The sequence below is a fragment of the Manacus candei genome, unplaced genomic scaffold, assembly GCF_025592945.1.
Source record: "Manacus candei isolate 608988 ecotype Guabito, Panama unplaced genomic scaffold, ASM2559294v1 h1tg000023l, whole genome shotgun sequence".
NCBI lineage: Eukaryota > Metazoa > Chordata > Aves > Passeriformes > Pipridae > Manacus > Manacus candei.
In genome coordinates this window covers 15,181,921-15,201,141 of record NW_026138071.1, presented here as the reverse complement: position 1 = coordinate 15,201,141, position 19,221 = coordinate 15,181,921, and the positions used below count along the sequence as shown (strand labels likewise).

Here is a 19,221-nt window from a genome sequence, read left to right as displayed (position 1 = left end):
ACTCTCTTTTTGCACTGTAGAATCACCCTATTTTAGCAAGGAGTTTCAGTCCATGGAAGTCTTGAAGGATTCTGATGTTGTTTTGGAGTGTGAGGTGCTTGGCACGCCACCCTTTGAAGTGTTTTGGGTGAAAGATGATAAACCCGTGCGGAGCAGTAAGAAGCACAGAATAAGCATTGAAAAATCTTTGATTAGTCTCCACGTTTTCAGGTTTGATGCTTCTGATGTTGGCGAGTATCAATGTAGAGTAACAAATGATGTTGGGAGCTGCCTCTGCAGTTCAGAGGTCACACTGAAAGGTTAGTTCAAGGTGTAGAACACCACTAGCATGCTTTTAGCCCAATGTGGTATCTATGCCACAGTTGTGCACCAAACCCATACTTACATAGCCACTTTCTTCCTGCCAGAGCCTCCACAGTTTTTGAAGAGGATAGAAAACATTAGTTCCCTTCGAGGGGGCACAGTTGTGTTTCAGGCTGCTATTAAAGGCTCCTTGCCCATCACGGTGTCCTGGTTGAAAGACAATGATGAAGTGATTGAAGACAGCAATATCAAAATGACCTTTGTGAACAATGTTGCCACTCTTCTGGTGAGATCTATTGAGCTGAAACATGATGGGAAGTATTTCTGTCAGGCTAAAAATGAGGCAGGAATTCAGAGGTGTTCTGCTCTGCTGACTGTCAAAGGTTGGTCTTACCCTGAGGGCTTGCAGTGATCATAGATGGTTCCCTTGTGATTTTTACAGATGCCCTTAACACTCTATCTCCTTGTTTACAACAGAACCTGCTACAATTGTGGACAAGGCCGTGTCAATAGATGTGACTGAGGGAGACCCAGCAACCTTGCAGTGTAAATTTTCAGGAACAAAACCTATTACAGCCAAATGGTTCAAAGATGGCAAGGAACTGACATTAGGCCCAAAATATAAGATCAGTATTACAGATACTGTCTCAGTCCTAAAGGTGCTTCACACAGAAAAGAAGGATAGTGGAGAATACACTTTTGAGGTTCACAATGATGTTGGGAGCAGTAGCTGTTCTGCCAGCATTAATGTCCTAGGTGTGTATGGGCTTTCTCTTACCATTGTTTTTAGAGTCAAAATCTTTTCTCCTGAACTGATATCTGTCACAGTCAAGGCTGAATTTCAAACTTTGTCTTTTTACTCTGTCTTGGATAGATCTCATTATACCACCTAAATTCACAAAAAAACTCAAGAAAATGGACAGCATTAAGGGGTCTTTTGTCCACCTGGAGTGCATAGTGTCTGGTTCACATCCTATAAGTATCCAGTGGTACAAGGATGGCCAAGAAATAACAGCAAGTGAAAAGCACAAATATTCTTTCCATGATAATACTGCATTTCTGGAAATAAATAAACTGGAAGGCACAGACACTGGCTCTTACACCTGTGAAGCAACAAATAAAGCAGGAAGCAACCAATGCAGTGGATTCTTAACAGTCAAAGGTTTGAGTTCCTTCTTTGTCTTGTGTTAGGGGTCTCATTCATAATTTTGGATTTCCCTGTCTCAGCGTAATCCCCTTTCTTCCTTTTTGCATGTTATAGAACCTCCATATTTTGTGGAAAAACCCCAATCTCAAGAGGTTGTGCCCAGTGCTAGGGTTCAGTTCAAAGCACTGGTGAAAGGGTCTACTCCTCTGCAGATAAAGTGGTTTAAAGACAGCCAGGAGCTCCTGTCTGGAGCCAATCGATCTGTCTGGAAGGATGACACATCTAGTGTACTGGAACTCTTCTCAGCTAGAACATCTGATTCTGGGAACTACACTTGTCAGATAAGCAATGATGTGGGGACTGCAACTTGCAAAGCAACTCTGTTTGTAAAAGGTGTGCAACCCAATCTCCTCATTTTTTTGGTTCTGATTTTTCTGTGCAATTTTGGTGGGAGGGGGAGGAAACCTTTTTATTTCTTTAAATTCTATATTTTATTCCCACCTTAAATATTAAAAACCTCAACTTTGTCCATCTTCTAGAGCCCCCCAGATTTATTCAGATGCCAACTTCTGTAATAGCTTTGCGTGAAGGACAGTCCACCACTTTCGAGTGCCAGGTAGTAGGCACACCAGAGATCCACATTACATGGTACCTGGATGGGAATGAAGTGACTGACCAGGCTAAGTACGGCATCTCCTTCATAGATGGATTAGCCACTTTGAAAGTCACTCAAGCCAGAGTGGCAGATAGTGGGATTTATGTTTGCGAAGCCCACAATGATGCAGGTAGTGAGAGCTGCAGCGTTGAGCTGAAAGTAAAAGGTTAGTTTTGATCATCTTGTCATCTATGTCACATATCTGGGATGAGGAAGAAGGAGATACTTCTTCTCCTCTCAAAACTGTTTAAGATTACTATCTACTAAAGGTTATTATCATTCTTCTTTATAGAGCCTCCAACCTTTGTTCGGGAGTTGAGTCCCACCAAGGTAGTGAAGGGCTCAGAGGCCACACTAGAGTGTGAGGTGACTGGTACTCCTCCATTTGAGGTGAAGTGGCTGAAGAACAATAAGGAGATGTTCAGCAGCAAGAAATATGCCATCTCCACCAAAGAATCAGTATTTACTCTTAATGTGACTAACTGTGATGTCTCAGATGTTGGTGAATATCAGTGTATTATATCAAATGAAGGTGGGAGCTGTTCTTGCAGCACAAGGCTCAGCTTGAAAGGTCAGTCCTCTAGGAAGCGTACCTCAAACATTATATCACCTAGCTAAACTGTAGTGACTAGGATTACTTTATATGATCTCTCTTTCCCCTCTTCCCTTTCCATGCCTTCTCTTCTAAACCAAACTCACACAACAGAACCACCATCCTTCGTCAAGAAGCTGGAGAACGTCACTAGCATTTTGAAAGGTGATGCATTCTTTCAGTGCGTCGTAGCAGGTGCTCAACCCTTATCTGTGTCATGGATAAAAGATGAGAAAATACTAGAAGACGATGAGCATCACCATATTACCTTTGAGAACAACGTGGCCACACTGAAGCTTGCTAATGTTGACCTCAGCCACAGAGGGAGATACACCTGTCAGGCCAAGAATGAATCTGGCTTGGAGAAGTGTTTTGCTTTGCTTTTTGTACAAGGTGTGTACAAGGGGTGACCTTGATGAGTATTTGAAAGTCAGTCCCCTATCTACATAGCTAACTCTTGTTTTTATACTCTTTATACCTCAGAGCCTGCACAGATCATAGAAAAGGCTAAATCGCTTAAAGTCACTGAAAGAGACCCTGTGACTTTGGAGTGTGTTGTGGCTGGGACGCCAGAGCTCCGAATAAGATGGTACAAAGATGGCAAACAGCTCCTGCCCAGTAGATACTACACAATGACCTTTGAAAACAATGTGGCCAGTTTCAGGATTGAACCTGTATCAAAGGAGGATAGTGGTACATACAGTTTTAAGGTTGAAAATGACTTTGGAAGTAGCACCTGTGAAGCTGTTCTGACTGTGCTAGGTTTGTATTGACATATGGGAAATTTGCCAGTACAGGAAGGAAATGAAAAAAATAATAATTTCTGTGAAAGCTAAGCAAGAAGTTAACCAATGTGTTTTTACCATTTCTTGTGTTTGGCAGATCAATCAATTCCTCCTGTATTTATCAAAAAACTAACCAAAAAGGATACCGTTCTGGGATCTTCTATCCAAATGGAGTGCAAAGTCTCTGGGTCACTCCCCATTATTGCAAAATGGTTTAAGGATGGAAAAGAGATAACTGACAGTGCAAAATATAGAAGTCTGTGCCATGAGAACACTATGTCACTTGAGATTGCTAATCTAGAGCTGGCAGACAGTGCAAATTACACGTGCAGTGTCTCTAATGTTGCTGGAAACGACTCTTGCAGTGCTGTCCTGACTGTGAAAGGTTTGAAACTCTTTTAATACTTCTTATTTGTGATAGATGCTGGAAAAATACCTTAAATCTTGTCCTAACATAACACTCTTATGTATCTTGATGTAAATACTAAAAACTTGGTCTCCATGCTTGCCTCACTAATTTTCTTCATTCTTAGACATTTCTGATGTAACTGAGTATTTCTTTTTCTTAAAAACTCCAGAGCCACCAAGCTTCTTAGTAAAACCTGAAAGCCAACAAGCCATCCCAGATTCCACAGTGGAGTTTAAGGCCACACTAAAAGGAACACCACCCTTTACAGTAAAGTGGTTCAAAGAAGATTTAGAACTTGTATCTGGTCCAACTTGTTTCATTGGGATTGAAGGTTCAACCGGGTTCTTAACCCTCTATTCAGTGGATACTTCTAGGACTGGGCACTACACTTGCCACGTTTCAAATGACGTTGGCAGTGACTCTTGCACTACAACATTGATGGTAACAGGTGTGCGCTCTTTCTTCATGTGTTACTGTCTTTTTGTCTCTTTCTTCTCTTTCCTTTTTGCCAAACCCACTCCAGTGATCTTTGATACACTGCCAAGTGAATTCCCTTTCTTGTGCTTGCAACCCATAGTTTTTTGGCTCTTTTTCCCCATATTTTCTTTCCAGTATTACTTCAGACCTTCCTGAACCCACTTTTTTGGTTTTTTTAGAACCACCCAAGTTTGCTAAGAAGCTAGAGGCAACAAAAGTAGTCAAGCAGGGTGATTCAGCCCGGCTTGAGTGCAAAGTAAGTGGATCTCCAGAGATGAAAGTAGTGTGGTTCAGAAATGACCATGAAATTGTTGCCAGTGAAAAATTCCGGATGTCTTTCATTGACTCTGTGGCCGTGCTTGAAATGAATCATCTCAGTACTGATGAGAGCGGTGACTACATCTGTGAAGCTCACAACCCTGCCGGCAAGGCCAGCTGTAGCACCAAAGTCACAGTGAAAGGTTAGCTGTTCTCTTGTTCTCTGATTGCATCCTATTTTTCCTCTGGTGGTTGTACCCCTTGGAAATCCCCAGGAACATGAGTTTAATTTCTTATTTCAGGACTGCCCTTTTCTTCATGTCATGTTTGTTTCTTGATGCCCCTCATCCTCCTTGCCAATGCCAGAACAAGGATGATGTTCTTAATGCAGAAAAGTTCTAAGCTAGTTGTTCCCCAGTTCTAAATTTTAAATGTCCAGGACAGATCATAGTGGGGATTTCTATATAAAGGATCTGAAATATGAAGGAAAAGAACAGATATAAACTGACTAGTGTCAGTTTTACACTGTGTATGGGAGATTACTGAGACCTGTACCATCTCTGCCAAGGGTCACCCTGCTGTTTACCTTTTATACAGAGGAGCTAAGGGCTCTGAACTTACCTGTGGGCAAGTTAATTTCATAATGTGCCCAGAAAATGAGGGAAGCCCTTGCCCCTTCTGAAGATATTCTCAGCAGTTTCACTGTTTAGAAGCTGATATCAGTAAACTGTTTGTTGGCCAAATAACTCTAGACTCCTTTCTAAAAATGTTCCTCTCTTCCCTTGTTAGAACCTCCTGTCTTTAGCAGGAAACCCTCTCCAGTAGACATTGTCAAAGGATCTGAGGTTAGCCTGGAATGTGAGATTTCAGGAACACCTCCATTTGACGTTGCCTGGTACAAAGACAGGAGACAAATCCGCAGTAGTCAGAAGTACAAGGTTACAGCCAAAAACTACCAGACAAGTGTTCGCATTCTTAATGTTGAAGCTGCGGATGTTGGTGAATATCAGTGCAAAGCACAGAACGATGTAGGAAGTGACACTTGTTTTTGCGCTGTGAAACTGAAAGGTAAAGTATTGATACACGTGCCTTCTGCAGTGCTCCCAAGGATGCTGCATTGCTCTTCTTTAAGAAAACACTGTGAGTATTTACTGTAACTGCATATTTCTTCTTCAGAACCACCAAAATTCTTGACTAAAATAAACAGCGTGACTGTTGTGGTTGGTGAACCAGTAGAGTTACAAGCAAAAGTGGAGGGCTCCCAGCCAATTGCTGTGCAGTGGCTTAAAGACAAAGAGGAAATTATTAGAGAAAGTGAAAACACGAAGATCACATTTATGGAAAATATTGCAACTTTACAATTTGTGCACACGGAGACAAGCAATGCTGGAAAATACACCTGTCAGATCAGAAATGATGCTGGAAGTCGCGAGTGTATGGCTACCTTAACTATTCTAGGTTGGTAAAAAGCACAAATTCATGAAAGTTTGGGGGTTTTTTAAAGTTAGAAACTTGGCTATTTAGTGTCAGCTGTATACTCTGCTTATGCCCGTGAGTTCAAAACAATCAAAACAGAGAATCATTCTCTACCCAACAAGCAGCAGTCAGGTTCCGTATTTCCAGTTTTCAGGGATAGGAGTAAAAGGAACCACTCATGCCTGGTGGGAGAGGGACAGGCAGTTGCATTTTTCTCTTAGGAGATTAAAATATTTGTACTTAATTTTTTAGAGCATCTGAAATTTCCAGTTTGGGGGAGAAGAAAGGATGGAAAAAACAGCTGAAAAAATTCCACTCTAACAAACTGAAATTTCTTTAGCATCAAATGTGTAAACTCCATCTTATACTGCTATAGTGCTTATAGTTAGTACTAATCAAATCCTGTTTTCACCATATACATTACCCATCTCTCCTTCCAGAGCCTGCAGTCATTGTAGAGAAAGCAGAGCCAATGAGAGTTACTGTAGGAGATGCCTGTACTTTGGAGTGCAAAGTGGCAGGCACACCACAGCTTTCCACTGGGTGGTTCAAGGACGGCAAAGAGCTGACCAGCAGCCAAAAATACAAAATTACGTTCCTCAATAACGTATCTACACTTAAAATTATGGATGCAGAAAAGGAAGATGGTGGACTGTATACTTTTGCAGTGCAAAACGACGTGGGGAAAAGCAGTTGCACAGCATCAGTTGATGTTTTAGGTTGGTTGGGTATCTTGTCTTCTATCTTTTACAAAAGCTTTTGTTTGGTCATGTTCTCTGTCCTTTCTTCCATTCCTTTCCTCATTTTCTCTCTAACCTTGGATTTATTATGTTTTCTTATGCAGATCGAATCATTCCTCCTTCTTTCACAAGAAAACTAAAGGACACCCCCTGTGTTCTGAGTTCATCAGCACTGCTGGAATGTAAAGTGTCAGGTTCACCTCCTATTTCTGTTGCCTGGTTTCAAAATGGACTTAAGTTAGTCAGTGGAGAAAAACATCAAATCTCCTTTTCAGATAACCTTTGTATTTTAGAAGTTAATTCACTGAGCAGCTCAGATACTGGAACTTACACCTGCAAAGCTACCAACGTAGCTGGTTCAGATGAATGCAGTGCTGTATTGACCGTACAAGGTCAGTATATGATAGGAAGCTCTCTGAGCTGTTCTTTTCTCTTTCTCTTTTGAAATTACCTGCGGTCTCTTGTAAATATTCTTGGGGAAAATTATTGACTGAAAAATAAAGATTTTGCTCTTTGTCTTCAGTAGTGTGTGGAAATGCCAGAGTTATGCTGCAGCAACCTGTCTCATCTCTCTTTTTCTCTTGTGTGTTTAGAGCCACCATCTTTTGAGAGGACACCAGAGCCTCTGGATGTATTGCCAGGCACAAGCATCACTTTCACATGTGTTGTCAGAGGAACCCCTCCTTTTAAAGTCAACTGGTTTAGAGGGGCCAATGAGCTTGTGCCAGGGGACAAATGCAATATCTACTTGGAGGAGTCCGTTGTGGAGCTTGAGTTATTTGATGTAACTCCTCCCCAAAGTGGAGAGTATACTTGTCTAGTGACTAATGATGCTGGCAGGGCAAATTGTTCAACACACCTTACAGTAAAAGGTTTGTAAAGATAGATCTCTCTATTTACCTTAAAATATTTTTTACTTCTCTCCATTTGGCATGTTGTGTTCAACATTTGTGACTTCTTACCTTTCATTAGAGCCAGCTGTCTTTGTGAAGAAACTGAGTGATCAGTACGTGGAACCTGGCAAGCCCATCATCCTGGAGGGCACTTACACAGGCAGCCTCCCCATCTCTGTGACATGGAAGAAGAATGGCCACACCATCACACAATCTCAGAAGTGTAGCATGACCACCACAGAGAAATCCTGCATCCTGGAAATACTTGACAGCACCAAAGAAGATTCAGGAGAATACACTTGCCATCTTGAAAATGAGGCGGGAAGAGATGTTTGTGAGGCTGTAGTCTCTACCCTAGGTGTGTGCTCCCTTTACTTCTTTTTCTTGCCTTTTTTTCAAGTATATGCTTTCCAAGGCCTGACACTACAATGACCCTATCTAATTGCTTCTCTTTTTTAGAACCTCCCTATTTTGTTACACACTTGGAGCCTCTTGAGGTGTCAGTTGGGGATTATACAACACTGCAATGTCGCGTTGCTGGAACACCAGAAATTACTGTGTCTTGGTACAAAGGTGACACAAAACTCAGGTCTACTCCTGAGTACAAAGTGTTCTTTAAAGACAACGTTGCTACACTTATTTTCAACAAAGTGGTTAGCAATGACACTGGAGAATATATCTGCAAGGCAGAAAACAGTGTAGGAACCGCATCTACAAAGGCTCTCTTAACAGTTCAAGGTGATGATTTTATATTAGCTTGATAAAATTCTTTTTCTCTCACAAAACTATAAAAAAATTGCTTACTGGGGATTATTTATCCTTTACTTGCTTTCTTCTAGAGCGCAAACGACCACCTTCCTTTGCAAGAAAGTTAAAGGACATCGAGCACCCTGCTGGTTTACCCCTTAAATTTATGTGTCGGCTCAATGGCTCAGAACCCATTACTGTTACTTGGCACAAAGACGGGGTGCCACTGAGTGATGACCACAATGTGCACACATCCTTTGTAGATAACGTTGCAGTGCTGCAACTAGTGCGAACCGAGATGAATCATACTGGGCAGTACTCCTGCACAGCCACCAATTCTGTGGGCACTGCCACCACAAGTGCTAGGCTCACAGTGGCAGGTGTGTTGGCTTACAAAATTTTTGCCTGGATCACAGGCTCCTCTCTCTTATTTCATGCATGCGATGGTATCTATGTGTTGGATTAACTTTTTTGTGAGGTGTATTACATGGTTTTCTTGTGCTTTTAGAACCCAAGCAAGCACCTGTCTTTGACACCAAACCAGAATCTATTGATGTGCCTTTTGGAGAAAGTGCTGACTTTGAATGTCATGTTACGGGTGCCCAGCCAATACACATAACCTGGTCCAAAGATGGTCGGGAGATTCGAACTGGAGGAAACTTCAATATTACATTTATAAACAACACAGCTCACCTTCGAGTGCTCAGAGTGGGTAAAGGAGACTCTGGCCAATATACTTGCCAAGCTAGTAATGAAGCTGGGAAAGACTTTTGCTCAGCCCAACTCAGTGTCAAAGGTATTAAGACTAAATCACCTTTGTTTGTGTGTTTTCTTTTTCTTGGGTAAAGAGACTTTTTTGTCTCATCTTCTACCATTTCTAGTTCAGAAATATATAGAAAGTAGCTTTCCAGACAGCAGACATAAACCATGAAGTGACCTTCTCCCATCATAATATGTAACAGTTGAAACCTTCTGTGCCTGCGAAATCTCTCTCTTTGTGAACCTTTTTGTAGGTACAATTGCACTCACACTGCTTTTAACTGTAGTGGTTAGCTACAGTTAACCTGTGGTATTCAGTCATAGTAATTACTATATGGAACACAGTGATAAGTAAATACAGTATCTTGCCGTTGTTTGCCAGCGAACTCTTTTGACTTTGCTAAAGATTTCAATTTTGAATTGTTGATTTAATCTAGACTATGCATCACTTAATTTCTTCATGCAGAAATATACTTTAAATATGGGTAAGCGAGTGAAACTATCCCTACCGTGTTTCTGTTGCTCCTGGAGATGAAAGACTTGTCAAATTTTTCATGCTGGCCTGCGAACCTGTTACCCCTCAAAGGTAACAGCAAAATTTCCCTTGGATGGAGCAACCATCTTTGTATGTTTTCTATAGCTTCATCTGTCTGATGCAGCAGGGTCCATAGTTGGCAGAACATAGTTTTAGTTGTTGTCTTTGCTTTCTTTTTTCCATCTTCTGTCTTTCCTCGAGAGGAAATTCTGGTGGGAATGCAGCCAGCTGCAGTAACAATCTTACTTTGTTGTTCCACAGTACTCTTGTGCCTCCCAGAACTTTCGCTCAGCACTGTAGGTTTCACATGGCAAACAGGTGTCCTGTCATTCTCTACATATTTATTCTGTTCTGCAGAACCTCCCAAGTTCATCAAGAAGCCTGAAGCTTTGCGATTCGTGAAGCAGGGGGACACAGTTCAACTTGAATGTAAAATCAGTGGCACACCAGAGATCAGAATCGTATGGTATAAAAATGATCAGGCACTCCAGGCGAGCGACAGGCTCCACATGTCCTTTGTAGACTCCGTGGCGATGCTAACCATTCCAGATGCCAACACTGAAGATGCTGGGGATTACATATGTGAAGCCCATAACTCTGCCGGCACAGCCAGCTGCAGCACTTCAGTCGCAGTGAAAGGTTAGCAGTGTGGCTTCACACACAGCCAGAATCCCCGGCTACCAGTCCCTGCTCCCAGCTGCACGTCCCTCGGACAGGGAGCTGCTGCTGCAGAAGTTGGTGGCTGCTGGGCCAGTGTCTCTCCAACTGGTCTCACACTGAAATGCTGCTGTGTTTATGCAGCAGAGATTAGGCAGGAAATTGTGGTGGGTGTTGAGCACTGTGCAGCTGTTCCCTTGTCTCTCCGCTTAAGTCAATTGAAAGCTGAACAAGGCAAGGTTTTCAAATCACAAGGACTAGATAGAACACCAACCATGGTGAGGGAGCTGGAAATACTTTTCAACCATCCCTCTGCCTCCTCTTTATCCACAGTGATCCTGACAGGAATAAAATTTAAGACGGAAGAGGAGGCTGTGTAGCTGAGTCTCCCTGATTGTAGCTTTCATGACTAGAAAGAGTGGGGAGGAAAGCTGGAATGTGATCCCGGAGAGCAGGGAGAGTGGCTTTTGGGGAGGGGCACCAAGCACTGACTCCAAACAGGTGCAGAAGTGTCACATTTTCTGCTCTTTGGACTGCTGGGATTTTTTAGAGGTCAGGCCACATATTTAAAAGTTAAATATGTGTTTACAAGAATAAATGTAGGCTCCCTTCCTGAATATGTTGCCTCCTGCTACTCTCCAGAAACCCACCCAGAGAAGCAGGCTCACACATTATGATGTGATTCTTTTTTTATAGAACCACCTGTTTTTAGCAAAGTGCCAAGCCCTGTGGAGACTCTTAAAGGCTCAGATGTTATCCTCCAGTGCGAGATAGCAGGGACCCCACCCTTTGAGGTGGCTTGGTTCAAGGACCGAAGGCAGGTCAGGAGCAGCAAGAAATTCAAGGTGACAGCAAAACACTCCATTGCCAGTCTTCATATTCTCAATCTGGAATCTCAAGATACTGGAGAATATCAATGCAAAGCTATGAATGAGGTGGGAAGCGACACTTGCACTTGCCCAGTGAAATTCAAAGGTTTGTATGCTAGAGGATCAACATCACTGCCCTCTTTTCTTGATTTTCTTGCGGTCCCTCTTTCAAGCAAGCATGTATGATTAACTGTCCTCTGCCTCCTTGTTTTTGCCATCAGAACCCCCACGGTTTGCCAAGAAGCTGAGTGACACTGCAATCTTCATCGGGGAGCCAACAGCTCTGCAGGCAGTGGTGGAAGGATCCCCACCAATTTCTGTTGTCTGGCTCAAGGATAAGGGTGAAGTTATTAGGGAGAGTGAAAATGTTCAAATGTGGTTTATGGACAACATAGCAACTCTTGAGATAGCCAGTGCAGAGGGAGCTGATGTTGGGAAGTACATCTGTCAGATCAAAAATGATGCTGGCATGCGGGAGTGCTCTGCCTTTTTACAAGTCCTAGGTGGGTATAGCCTACTTCACAGATACTATATCTTACAGCTTGCAAAATTGCCTTTGTTCTCTCTTGCTTATGTCCTCTACTCACTAGTTTGAGGGTAGATTTCTTGGTGACACACAGATCTTCCTATTTCAGAACCAGCAGTCATCTTAGAGAAGACTGAGCCAATCACAGTAATGGCTGGTAATCCTTTTACCCTGGAGTGCAAAGTAGGAGGAACACCTGAACTTATCACCAAGTGGTACAAAGATGGCAGAGAACTAAGGAGTGACCGCAAATACCAAATTACCTTTTTCAACAATATATCCACTTTGAAAGTCTTTTCTGCAGACAGGGGAGACAGGGGCTTATATACTTTTGAGGTGCACAATGAAGTGGGGGACAGCAGCTGCACTTCTTCAGTTGATGTTTCAGGTCAGCTCTATATTTTTGTTGTTCACATTTGTCTTTAAAGGAAGCTTTTATTTTTCCCCCTTTTCTTTCCACTGAAAAAAAAACCAAAACCAACATTTCTCTTCCTGTACTTCTTCCCTGTCCTACTTAGATCGTCTTGTTCCTCCTTCATTCTCAAGAAAATTAAAAGAAACAAATGGGGTGCTGGGATCCTCAGTGCTGCTGGAGTGCAAAGTGTCTGGCACATCCCCCATATCTGTGTCCTGGTTTCAAGATGGGAATGAGATTGTTAGTGGAGAAAAATATGAAATCTCATTCTTGGATGATGTTTGTGCTTTGAAGCTGAATGCTCTGGATGCCACAGATACAGGGACATATACCTGTGTGGCAACCAATGTGGCTGGATCTGATGAATGCAGTGCCTTGTTGACTGTACAAGGTCAGTGTAAGGATACTACAGTACTTTCACCAAAATTATTCTTCCCTCTTCTCTTTCTCCCCTCTGCTTTCTCATGGTTTCTTTTTCATGTTTGTTTTTTTGGGGATTTTTCCTGTGGGTTTTTTTTTCTTGACTCAAACCCGTTCCAGTTTTCCTCCCCACAGAAACTCTCCTATTAACGTCTTTTTCCTTCTTTCACTTCTTTGCATGATCTTTAGAACCACCCTCTTTTGTGAAGACACCTGATCCCCAGGAAGTTTTGCCTGGATCAAGTGTAACATTTACCAGCTACATCAAGGGTAGTGCTCCCTTCAAAGTGACCTGGTTTAGAGGCATCAGGGAGCTGGTGCCGGACAGCAACTGCTCCATCTCTTTCAAAGAATCTGTGGCACAGCTGCAGCTGTACAACGTGGAGCCAGGACACAGTGGGGACTATGCCTGTGTGGTCACAAATGATGCTGGCAGTGCCTCATGTACAACCCAACTCTTTGTTAAAGGTGTGTTTGAATGTGTGCATGAATGCACAGTTGTCTTCATTCACGGTCTGCCTGCATCTCTTCCACTTCTGTCCCTCTCACTATTGATTTATACCTCCTCACAGAGCCTGCAGTCTTTGTGAAGAAGTTAAGTGATTTCAGTGTGGAGCAGGGGAAGTCCATTGTGCTGGAAAGCAGCTACATAGGCACCCCTCCCATCTCTGTCACCTGGAAAAGAAATGGCATGCCCATTGCACAGTCTCCACGCTGCAGTGTTACAACTACTGAAAAATCTGGCATTCTTGAAATCTTCAACAGCACCAAGAATGATGAAGGCGAATACACCTGTGAGGTGGCAAATGAGGCGGGTGGGGATGTTTGCCACAGCCTTGTGTCCATCTTAGGTATGCCTCAACCCTGATTCCCCTAAGGCACCCACCCCAGTGATGCTCTGTCTATGCTCACCATGCTCTCTCCTTCCCTAGAACCACCCTATTTTGTCACACATCTGGACCGTGTGGAGGTGAAGGTTGGCGAGCCCTTGATCTTAAAATGCCAGATTGGTGGTTCACCAGAAATCAAGGTGTCCTGGTATAAAGATGACACCAAGCTGAGATCAACACAAGCTTACAAAATGCACTTCAAGAACAATGTGGCTACACTGGCATTCTCCACTGTAGAGGATAGCAACATTGGAGAATATATTTGCAAAGCAGAAAATAGCATCGGCTTCGCCACCTCCACAGCTTTGCTTGTTGTTAAAGGTGATGGGCCAAGGGCCACTCTTTTCTGGGGTAGTTTGTAGGAACTCTTTTTTGCCTACAGGAAGGGGTTCTTATTAATTTCAAAGTTAATTAATTCTAGGTTGACAGGATGGCTTCTTTCTGATAGTGGTGATTATTATTGTTTTACAGAACGTCAGCTTCCCCCTACATTCACCAGAAAACTAAAGGATATTCAGGAGGTGGTTGGTGCCCCAGTGACATTTGACTGCCGTATAAATGGCTCAGAGCCTATCCAGGTGTCTTGGTACAAGGATGGGGTTCTCTTAAGCGACAGTGATAACATGCAATCAGCCTTCTTAAATAATGTTGCGACTCTCCAAATCGTGCAAACTAGTATGGCTCACTGTGGCCAATATACTTGCTCAGCCCAAAATGCTCTGGGGACTGCATCTTCCAGTGCCAAACTTCTCCTCACAGGTTTGTAGCTCATATTTTAATGAAGAATTTTCTATGTCTTTGCTCTCTTATTTCCCCCCACCTTTTCCTACTCTACGCTTTGTACGGTGGCAAGGGATGATGGGCATGGAGTGGTGAGGAGGGCTTGGTGATGAGCTCCGCCATGCTTTCCTCTTTGCAGAACAACTACAACCTCCCTTCTTTGACATCAAGCCAGTATCTATCGATGTGGCACTAGGGGAAAGTGCAACCTTTAAGTGCCATGTGACTGGTTCTGCTCCCATGAGGATCACTTGGACCAGAGACAACAGAGAGATTCGTCCTGGTGGCAACTACAAAATGACACTCGTGGAAAACACAGCCAGCTTGACAGTCCTGAAAGTTAGTAAAGGAGATGCTGGACTCTACACATGTACTGCAAGCAACAGTGTTGGAAAGGATGCGTGCGCAGCTCAGCTGGCTGTACAAGGTATTGCTGTGGGCTTTAGTGTTCATAAGGCTTTTCTTTGCAAGATACACTGGAAAACACAGTCCTGAATAGAGACGTGCAATTAACAACCTTCACAAGAGGCTACATTAAGATGTCTCATTTCACTTAAATATTATTGTTATACTAAAATACTTATTCATCTTTCTTCTGATCTGGTACAGTGTGTGATTTTTCTTATCAAAGGGATTCTTCCACTGAAATGTTAACTCTCACTTAGTACCCTGTTGCGTCTTTATGAATGGTCATGTTGGCCAGCAAAATCTAGCTTTCTGAAGTCTTTCTCCAGCAGTGACATTCACTAGGTTGCCCATGGGAGGGAAAGAAACTGACAGAAACTCAGCTCACTTATGAGGCTTAAAAGTATTTGTACTGGGTGTGCAGCTCCTGCAAATAGTTTTGCTCTTTCACAGACTGAAAACATTGAAAATTGCTTTCAATGACCTTATTTATTTGCTTACCCTTCAAATCTTTATTCATAAAATCCTGGGATTTTTTCAGGATTATTTTATTTTTGATCCTGAGTTTACACTTACAGTCACTTCAGTCCTTTAGAATTTGTACAGTTTCCCCAGGGCTGTTAAATTAGTGATGTTTGTTGTTTTCAGCCAATTTCTATAGAGCTTGGAAGCATTGTGTTCAATTTGAGTATATGCTGTCTCGCTTCTATGGCATGCAACTTTTTGTTTGTAGAATTAAGATCTTTTTTTTTCAATTGACCTTGAAAAACTCCCAGTTTTTTGTTAACTTTCTCACTTCAACATCTAATATTCCCAATCCATAGTTTTAACAATTGCTTTATGTTCTAGAAATTACTTTACATTCTAAATATATACCTTACTAACATGTATTTATCCTCATTTTTTGAAAGGAGTGGAATTAGGCTGTAACTACTCAGCAACTGTTAATATGCAGACAGATAATCAACTTCCTCTCAAATTGAAATCTGATAGTAAACTGCTAAGGTTCCAAGAGTCCCGATGTTAACGAGCCATTATTTATATTTTTAGAAACTCTAAGGAAGTTTTGTTACTAACAACACAGGATGTTCTGCAATTGACCCACAGGTCGAAGTAACCCACAATAAAATAGATATTCTTCCTACACTTTACAGACAGATGCGCAAAGTGGCACTTCATCCTGTTTTGCAAAGAGATTTGTTTGTTGTGCCCACGTTGCCACCTCTTAGTTTTACTGGTTATATCTTTGATCCACAGGCATTCAGTCTTGTGATTCTAAACATCCACACGGTACTTTTGATGAAAAGTGTCAAACCTCCACTCCTTTCCTCTACTTATGGAACAAAATGTAACCATCTGGTTTACTTTTCAGTCACAGGACATTTAACACCAACTTCTGTAATACCAGTCATCTCATAAGTCTTTTCAGCATGATTATTTTGAAGCTCTTTTGTTTGCTACATAAGCTCCTTAACTTTTATTCCTTACATGCAACTTTATGTTTGGCTTTGCATTAAATGTGTGAGAGGTTATAATGCAGAAATATTTATTGACTATATTAATTATTAGTCACATATTAAGATATAAAGCAGTTCCTCTAATGCTCAACAGAAATGCTTTTACTAATGTTGCTTGGCTGAACAGTTGGATTCTTGCATTTCCCTCAGGCATTTTGATTGGTCATGTATTACAAGAGGATATTTCTTAAAGAATAAGTAGTGAATACATACAAGGAGCGGTACAGTGAGTCAATAAAGTAAGGAGAAGTTAACTGAAATGCATATAGAGAACTTGTTTGTTTCTTAATCTAGATTTTGGACCAACTTAAAATCATCTAAAAAAATCCATAACCATTGCAAAATCAGATTTTTCCCCTAAGTCCCTAAAGTTTACAGTTTTTGTTACTTATCTCCCTGCTTATTCAAAGAATCAGTGCAGTTTAAAGCATCATTTCCCCTTTTTGGTTTTCCAGAACCACCAAGGTTTATTAAGAAACTAGACTCCTCAAAACTTGTGAAACAGCACGATTCCATTAAGTATGAATGCAAAGTAGGTGGATCTCCAGAAATCAAAGTCACCTGGTACAAGGGTGAAACTGAGATTCATCCCAGTGAAAAATACAGAATGTCCTTTGAGGATTCAGTGGCAGTCATTGAAATGCACAACCTCAGTGTTGAAGACAGCGGTGACTACACGTGTGAAGCTCAGAATCCGGCGGGTAGTGCAAGCACCAGTACTTCACTGAGAGTAAAAGGTCAGAACCTCAGTTCTTTCCTTCCATTTCTAGCGGTAAAAGTCCTCCTTTGTCGAAAAACTCTTAAATCCCACTTTCTTTTGTCAGAGAGGCCAAAACCTGTCTGACTAGATGGCAAATCTCTTGCTTGTTTCTGATCTCTGTGGGAGGTCTTTCTTATCCATTGTTTATCTTTACTATTCGGCATCAGAATGTCTCCTTGAATCATCTGTCCTCTTTAATCTACTTTGCTCAACTAACATAAACTATAATACTTTTTTTTTCCCCAGCACCCCCCATTTTTACCAAGAAGCCCCATCCAGTCCAGACCTTGAAAGGGTCTGATATTCACCTGGAATGTGAGCTTCAGGGCACTCCTCCGTTCCAGATTTCATGGTACAAAGACAAACGAGAAATTCGGAGCAGCAAGAAGTATAAGGTCATGTCTGAGAACTACTCAGCTAGTATTCACATTCTTAGTGTGGATACTGCAGATGTTGGTGAATATCACTGTAAAGCTGTAAATGATGTCGGAAGTGACACCTGCATTGGCTCTGTAACACTAAGAGGTTTGTACAAAGATTGGCACCTTCTTGACATTTCTTTGTTCCTGTCGTTCTCCTCCTACTTTTCCGCTCCTGGCGTGTTTTTTTACTGTTAAATATCTTCTCTTAAATAGCACCACCAACATTCGTGAAGAAGCTGAGTGATCTCACTGTCGTAGTTGGGGAGTCAATTGAACTGCAGGCCGAAGTAGAAGGATCACAGCCCATTTCTGTTCTGTGGTTAAAAGACAAAGGGGAAATCATTAGAGAAAGTGATAATCTTTGGATCTCCTATTCAGAAAACATTGCAACTATGCAGATTGGAAATGCAGAACCAACCAATGCTGGGAAATATATTTGTCAGATAAAAAATGATGCTGGAGTTCAGGAATGCTTTGCCACGGTGAAAGTGCTAGGTTGGTAGCATGCAATAAAAACACAATGTGTTTTAAGATTCTTTAAAATTTAAATGTTAATTATAATGCTAACAACTATTGCATTGTTGATTTAAAAATTTTTCTGACTTGCATTTCATTGCAGAACCTGCAGTCATTGTAGAGAAGCCAGGCCCAGTCAAAGTTACAGCGGGAGACTCTTGTACTCTGGAATGCACAGTAGATGGCACACCAGAGCTTACTGCTAGGTGGTTTAAGGATGGTAATGAGCTGTCCACTGACCACAAATATAAAATCAGTTTCTTCAACAAAGTATCTGGGCTTAAGATCCTCAATACAACACTAGAAGACAGTGGAGAATATACTTTTGAGGTGAAAAACAGTGTTGGTAAAAGCAGCTGCACAGCTTCAGTGCATGTTTCAGGTTAGTTGACTACTCTTTTTGAGTACATACGATCCTTTAGTTCTTTTACAAAGCCTTCAGATAGCAAAGTGATTGTTGTGACTGGCAACCTAAGAAACTTATTGCTTGTGTAATCTTAGGAGTACTTGGCATGCTACTTTGACAGGCTTCAATAATAGATGCCTACCTAACCTCTGAGGGGCAGGAGTTATTGAAAGGACTTGATTTCTTCAACTTTAAGCTACATGTCTTCTTGGACAGCTGGTGCAATATTGTTGCTTATGAAACAGAACAGCAAAAGTAAAAGGTGTCCCTCAAAAATTTTGGATGAAAACTCCAGCATATCCTTAACAATCAACTATCTATTTTTCAAATACTTGGGTGCTTAGCAGCAGAATGCTAATGCAGATACAGCAAAAGAAAGGTCATTCATTTTTTTACACATGGAGAACTTTCTGCATTTCAAGACCCTGTAAGGTAATTTTTAATTTTTTTTTTAAACAAATGCAGATCGTATTATACCTCCTTCTTTCACAAGAAAACTGAAAGAAACATTCGGTCAGCTGGGTTCTTCTGCTGTACTGGAGTGCAAAGTTTATGGGTCACCACCTATTCTGGTTTCCTGGTTTCATGATGGACAAGAGATTACCAGTGGAGACAAGTATCAGGCTACCCTTACAGACAATACCTGTTCTCTGAAAGTGAATGGACTTCAGGAATCTGATATGGGAACTTATTTGTGCACAGCTACTAATGTAGCAGGGTCTGATGAATGCAGCGCATTTTTGAGTGTTAGAGGTCAGTATCAATAAAAAGCCAGAGGGCACAAATTTATTTTCAGAAAAACTTCATTTTTTGCTTTGTTACATATTTCTCATTACTGTGATCTTCAAAAGAAGTTCAAATG

General features: G+C 41.6%; 1 protein-coding gene across 3 annotated transcripts in view; it reads left to right on the top strand.

Moving 5' to 3' along the window:
* The window catches only part of TTN (titin), a 241,215-nt gene that overhangs the window by 59,724 nt on the left and 162,270 nt on the right, over nt 1-19,221 (top strand). For 2 of the 3 annotated variants that reach the window (XM_051787288.1, XM_051787287.1), the window contains exons 46-70: nt 4,548-4,829; nt 5,416-5,694; nt 5,803-6,084; nt 6,543-6,821; nt 6,947-7,234; nt 7,436-7,714; nt 7,815-8,093; nt 8,195-8,473; nt 8,575-8,862; nt 8,991-9,278; nt 10,134-10,415; nt 11,130-11,408; nt 11,524-11,805; nt 11,938-12,216; nt 12,347-12,634; nt 12,853-13,131; nt 13,236-13,514; nt 13,596-13,874; nt 14,025-14,312; nt 14,473-14,760; nt 16,711-16,992; nt 17,262-17,540; nt 17,651-17,932; nt 18,057-18,335; nt 18,825-19,112. In XM_051787288.1, coding sequence (XP_051643248.1) covers nt 4,548-4,829; nt 5,416-5,694; nt 5,803-6,084; nt 6,543-6,821; nt 6,947-7,234; nt 7,436-7,714; nt 7,815-8,093; nt 8,195-8,473; nt 8,575-8,862; nt 8,991-9,278; nt 10,134-10,415; nt 11,130-11,408; nt 11,524-11,805; nt 11,938-12,216; nt 12,347-12,634; nt 12,853-13,131; nt 13,236-13,514; nt 13,596-13,874; nt 14,025-14,312; nt 14,473-14,760; nt 16,711-16,992; nt 17,262-17,540; nt 17,651-17,932; nt 18,057-18,335; nt 18,825-19,112 — 7,056 coding nt within the window. Of the gene's footprint in view, nt 1-20; nt 300-407; nt 687-780; nt 1,060-1,177; nt 1,466-1,564; nt 1,844-1,989; nt 2,272-2,397; nt 2,677-2,811; nt 3,091-3,180; nt 3,460-3,579; nt 3,868-4,060; nt 4,340-4,547; nt 4,830-5,415; nt 5,695-5,802; nt 6,085-6,542; nt 6,822-6,946; nt 7,235-7,435; nt 7,715-7,814; nt 8,094-8,194; nt 8,474-8,574; nt 8,863-8,990; nt 9,279-10,133; nt 10,416-11,129; nt 11,409-11,523; nt 11,806-11,937; nt 12,217-12,346; nt 12,635-12,852; nt 13,132-13,235; nt 13,515-13,595; nt 13,875-14,024; nt 14,313-14,472; nt 14,761-16,710; nt 16,993-17,261; nt 17,541-17,650; nt 17,933-18,056; nt 18,336-18,824; nt 19,113-19,221 lie in introns of all 3 variants that reach the window. The other variant, XM_051787289.1, reaches the window with a different exon arrangement.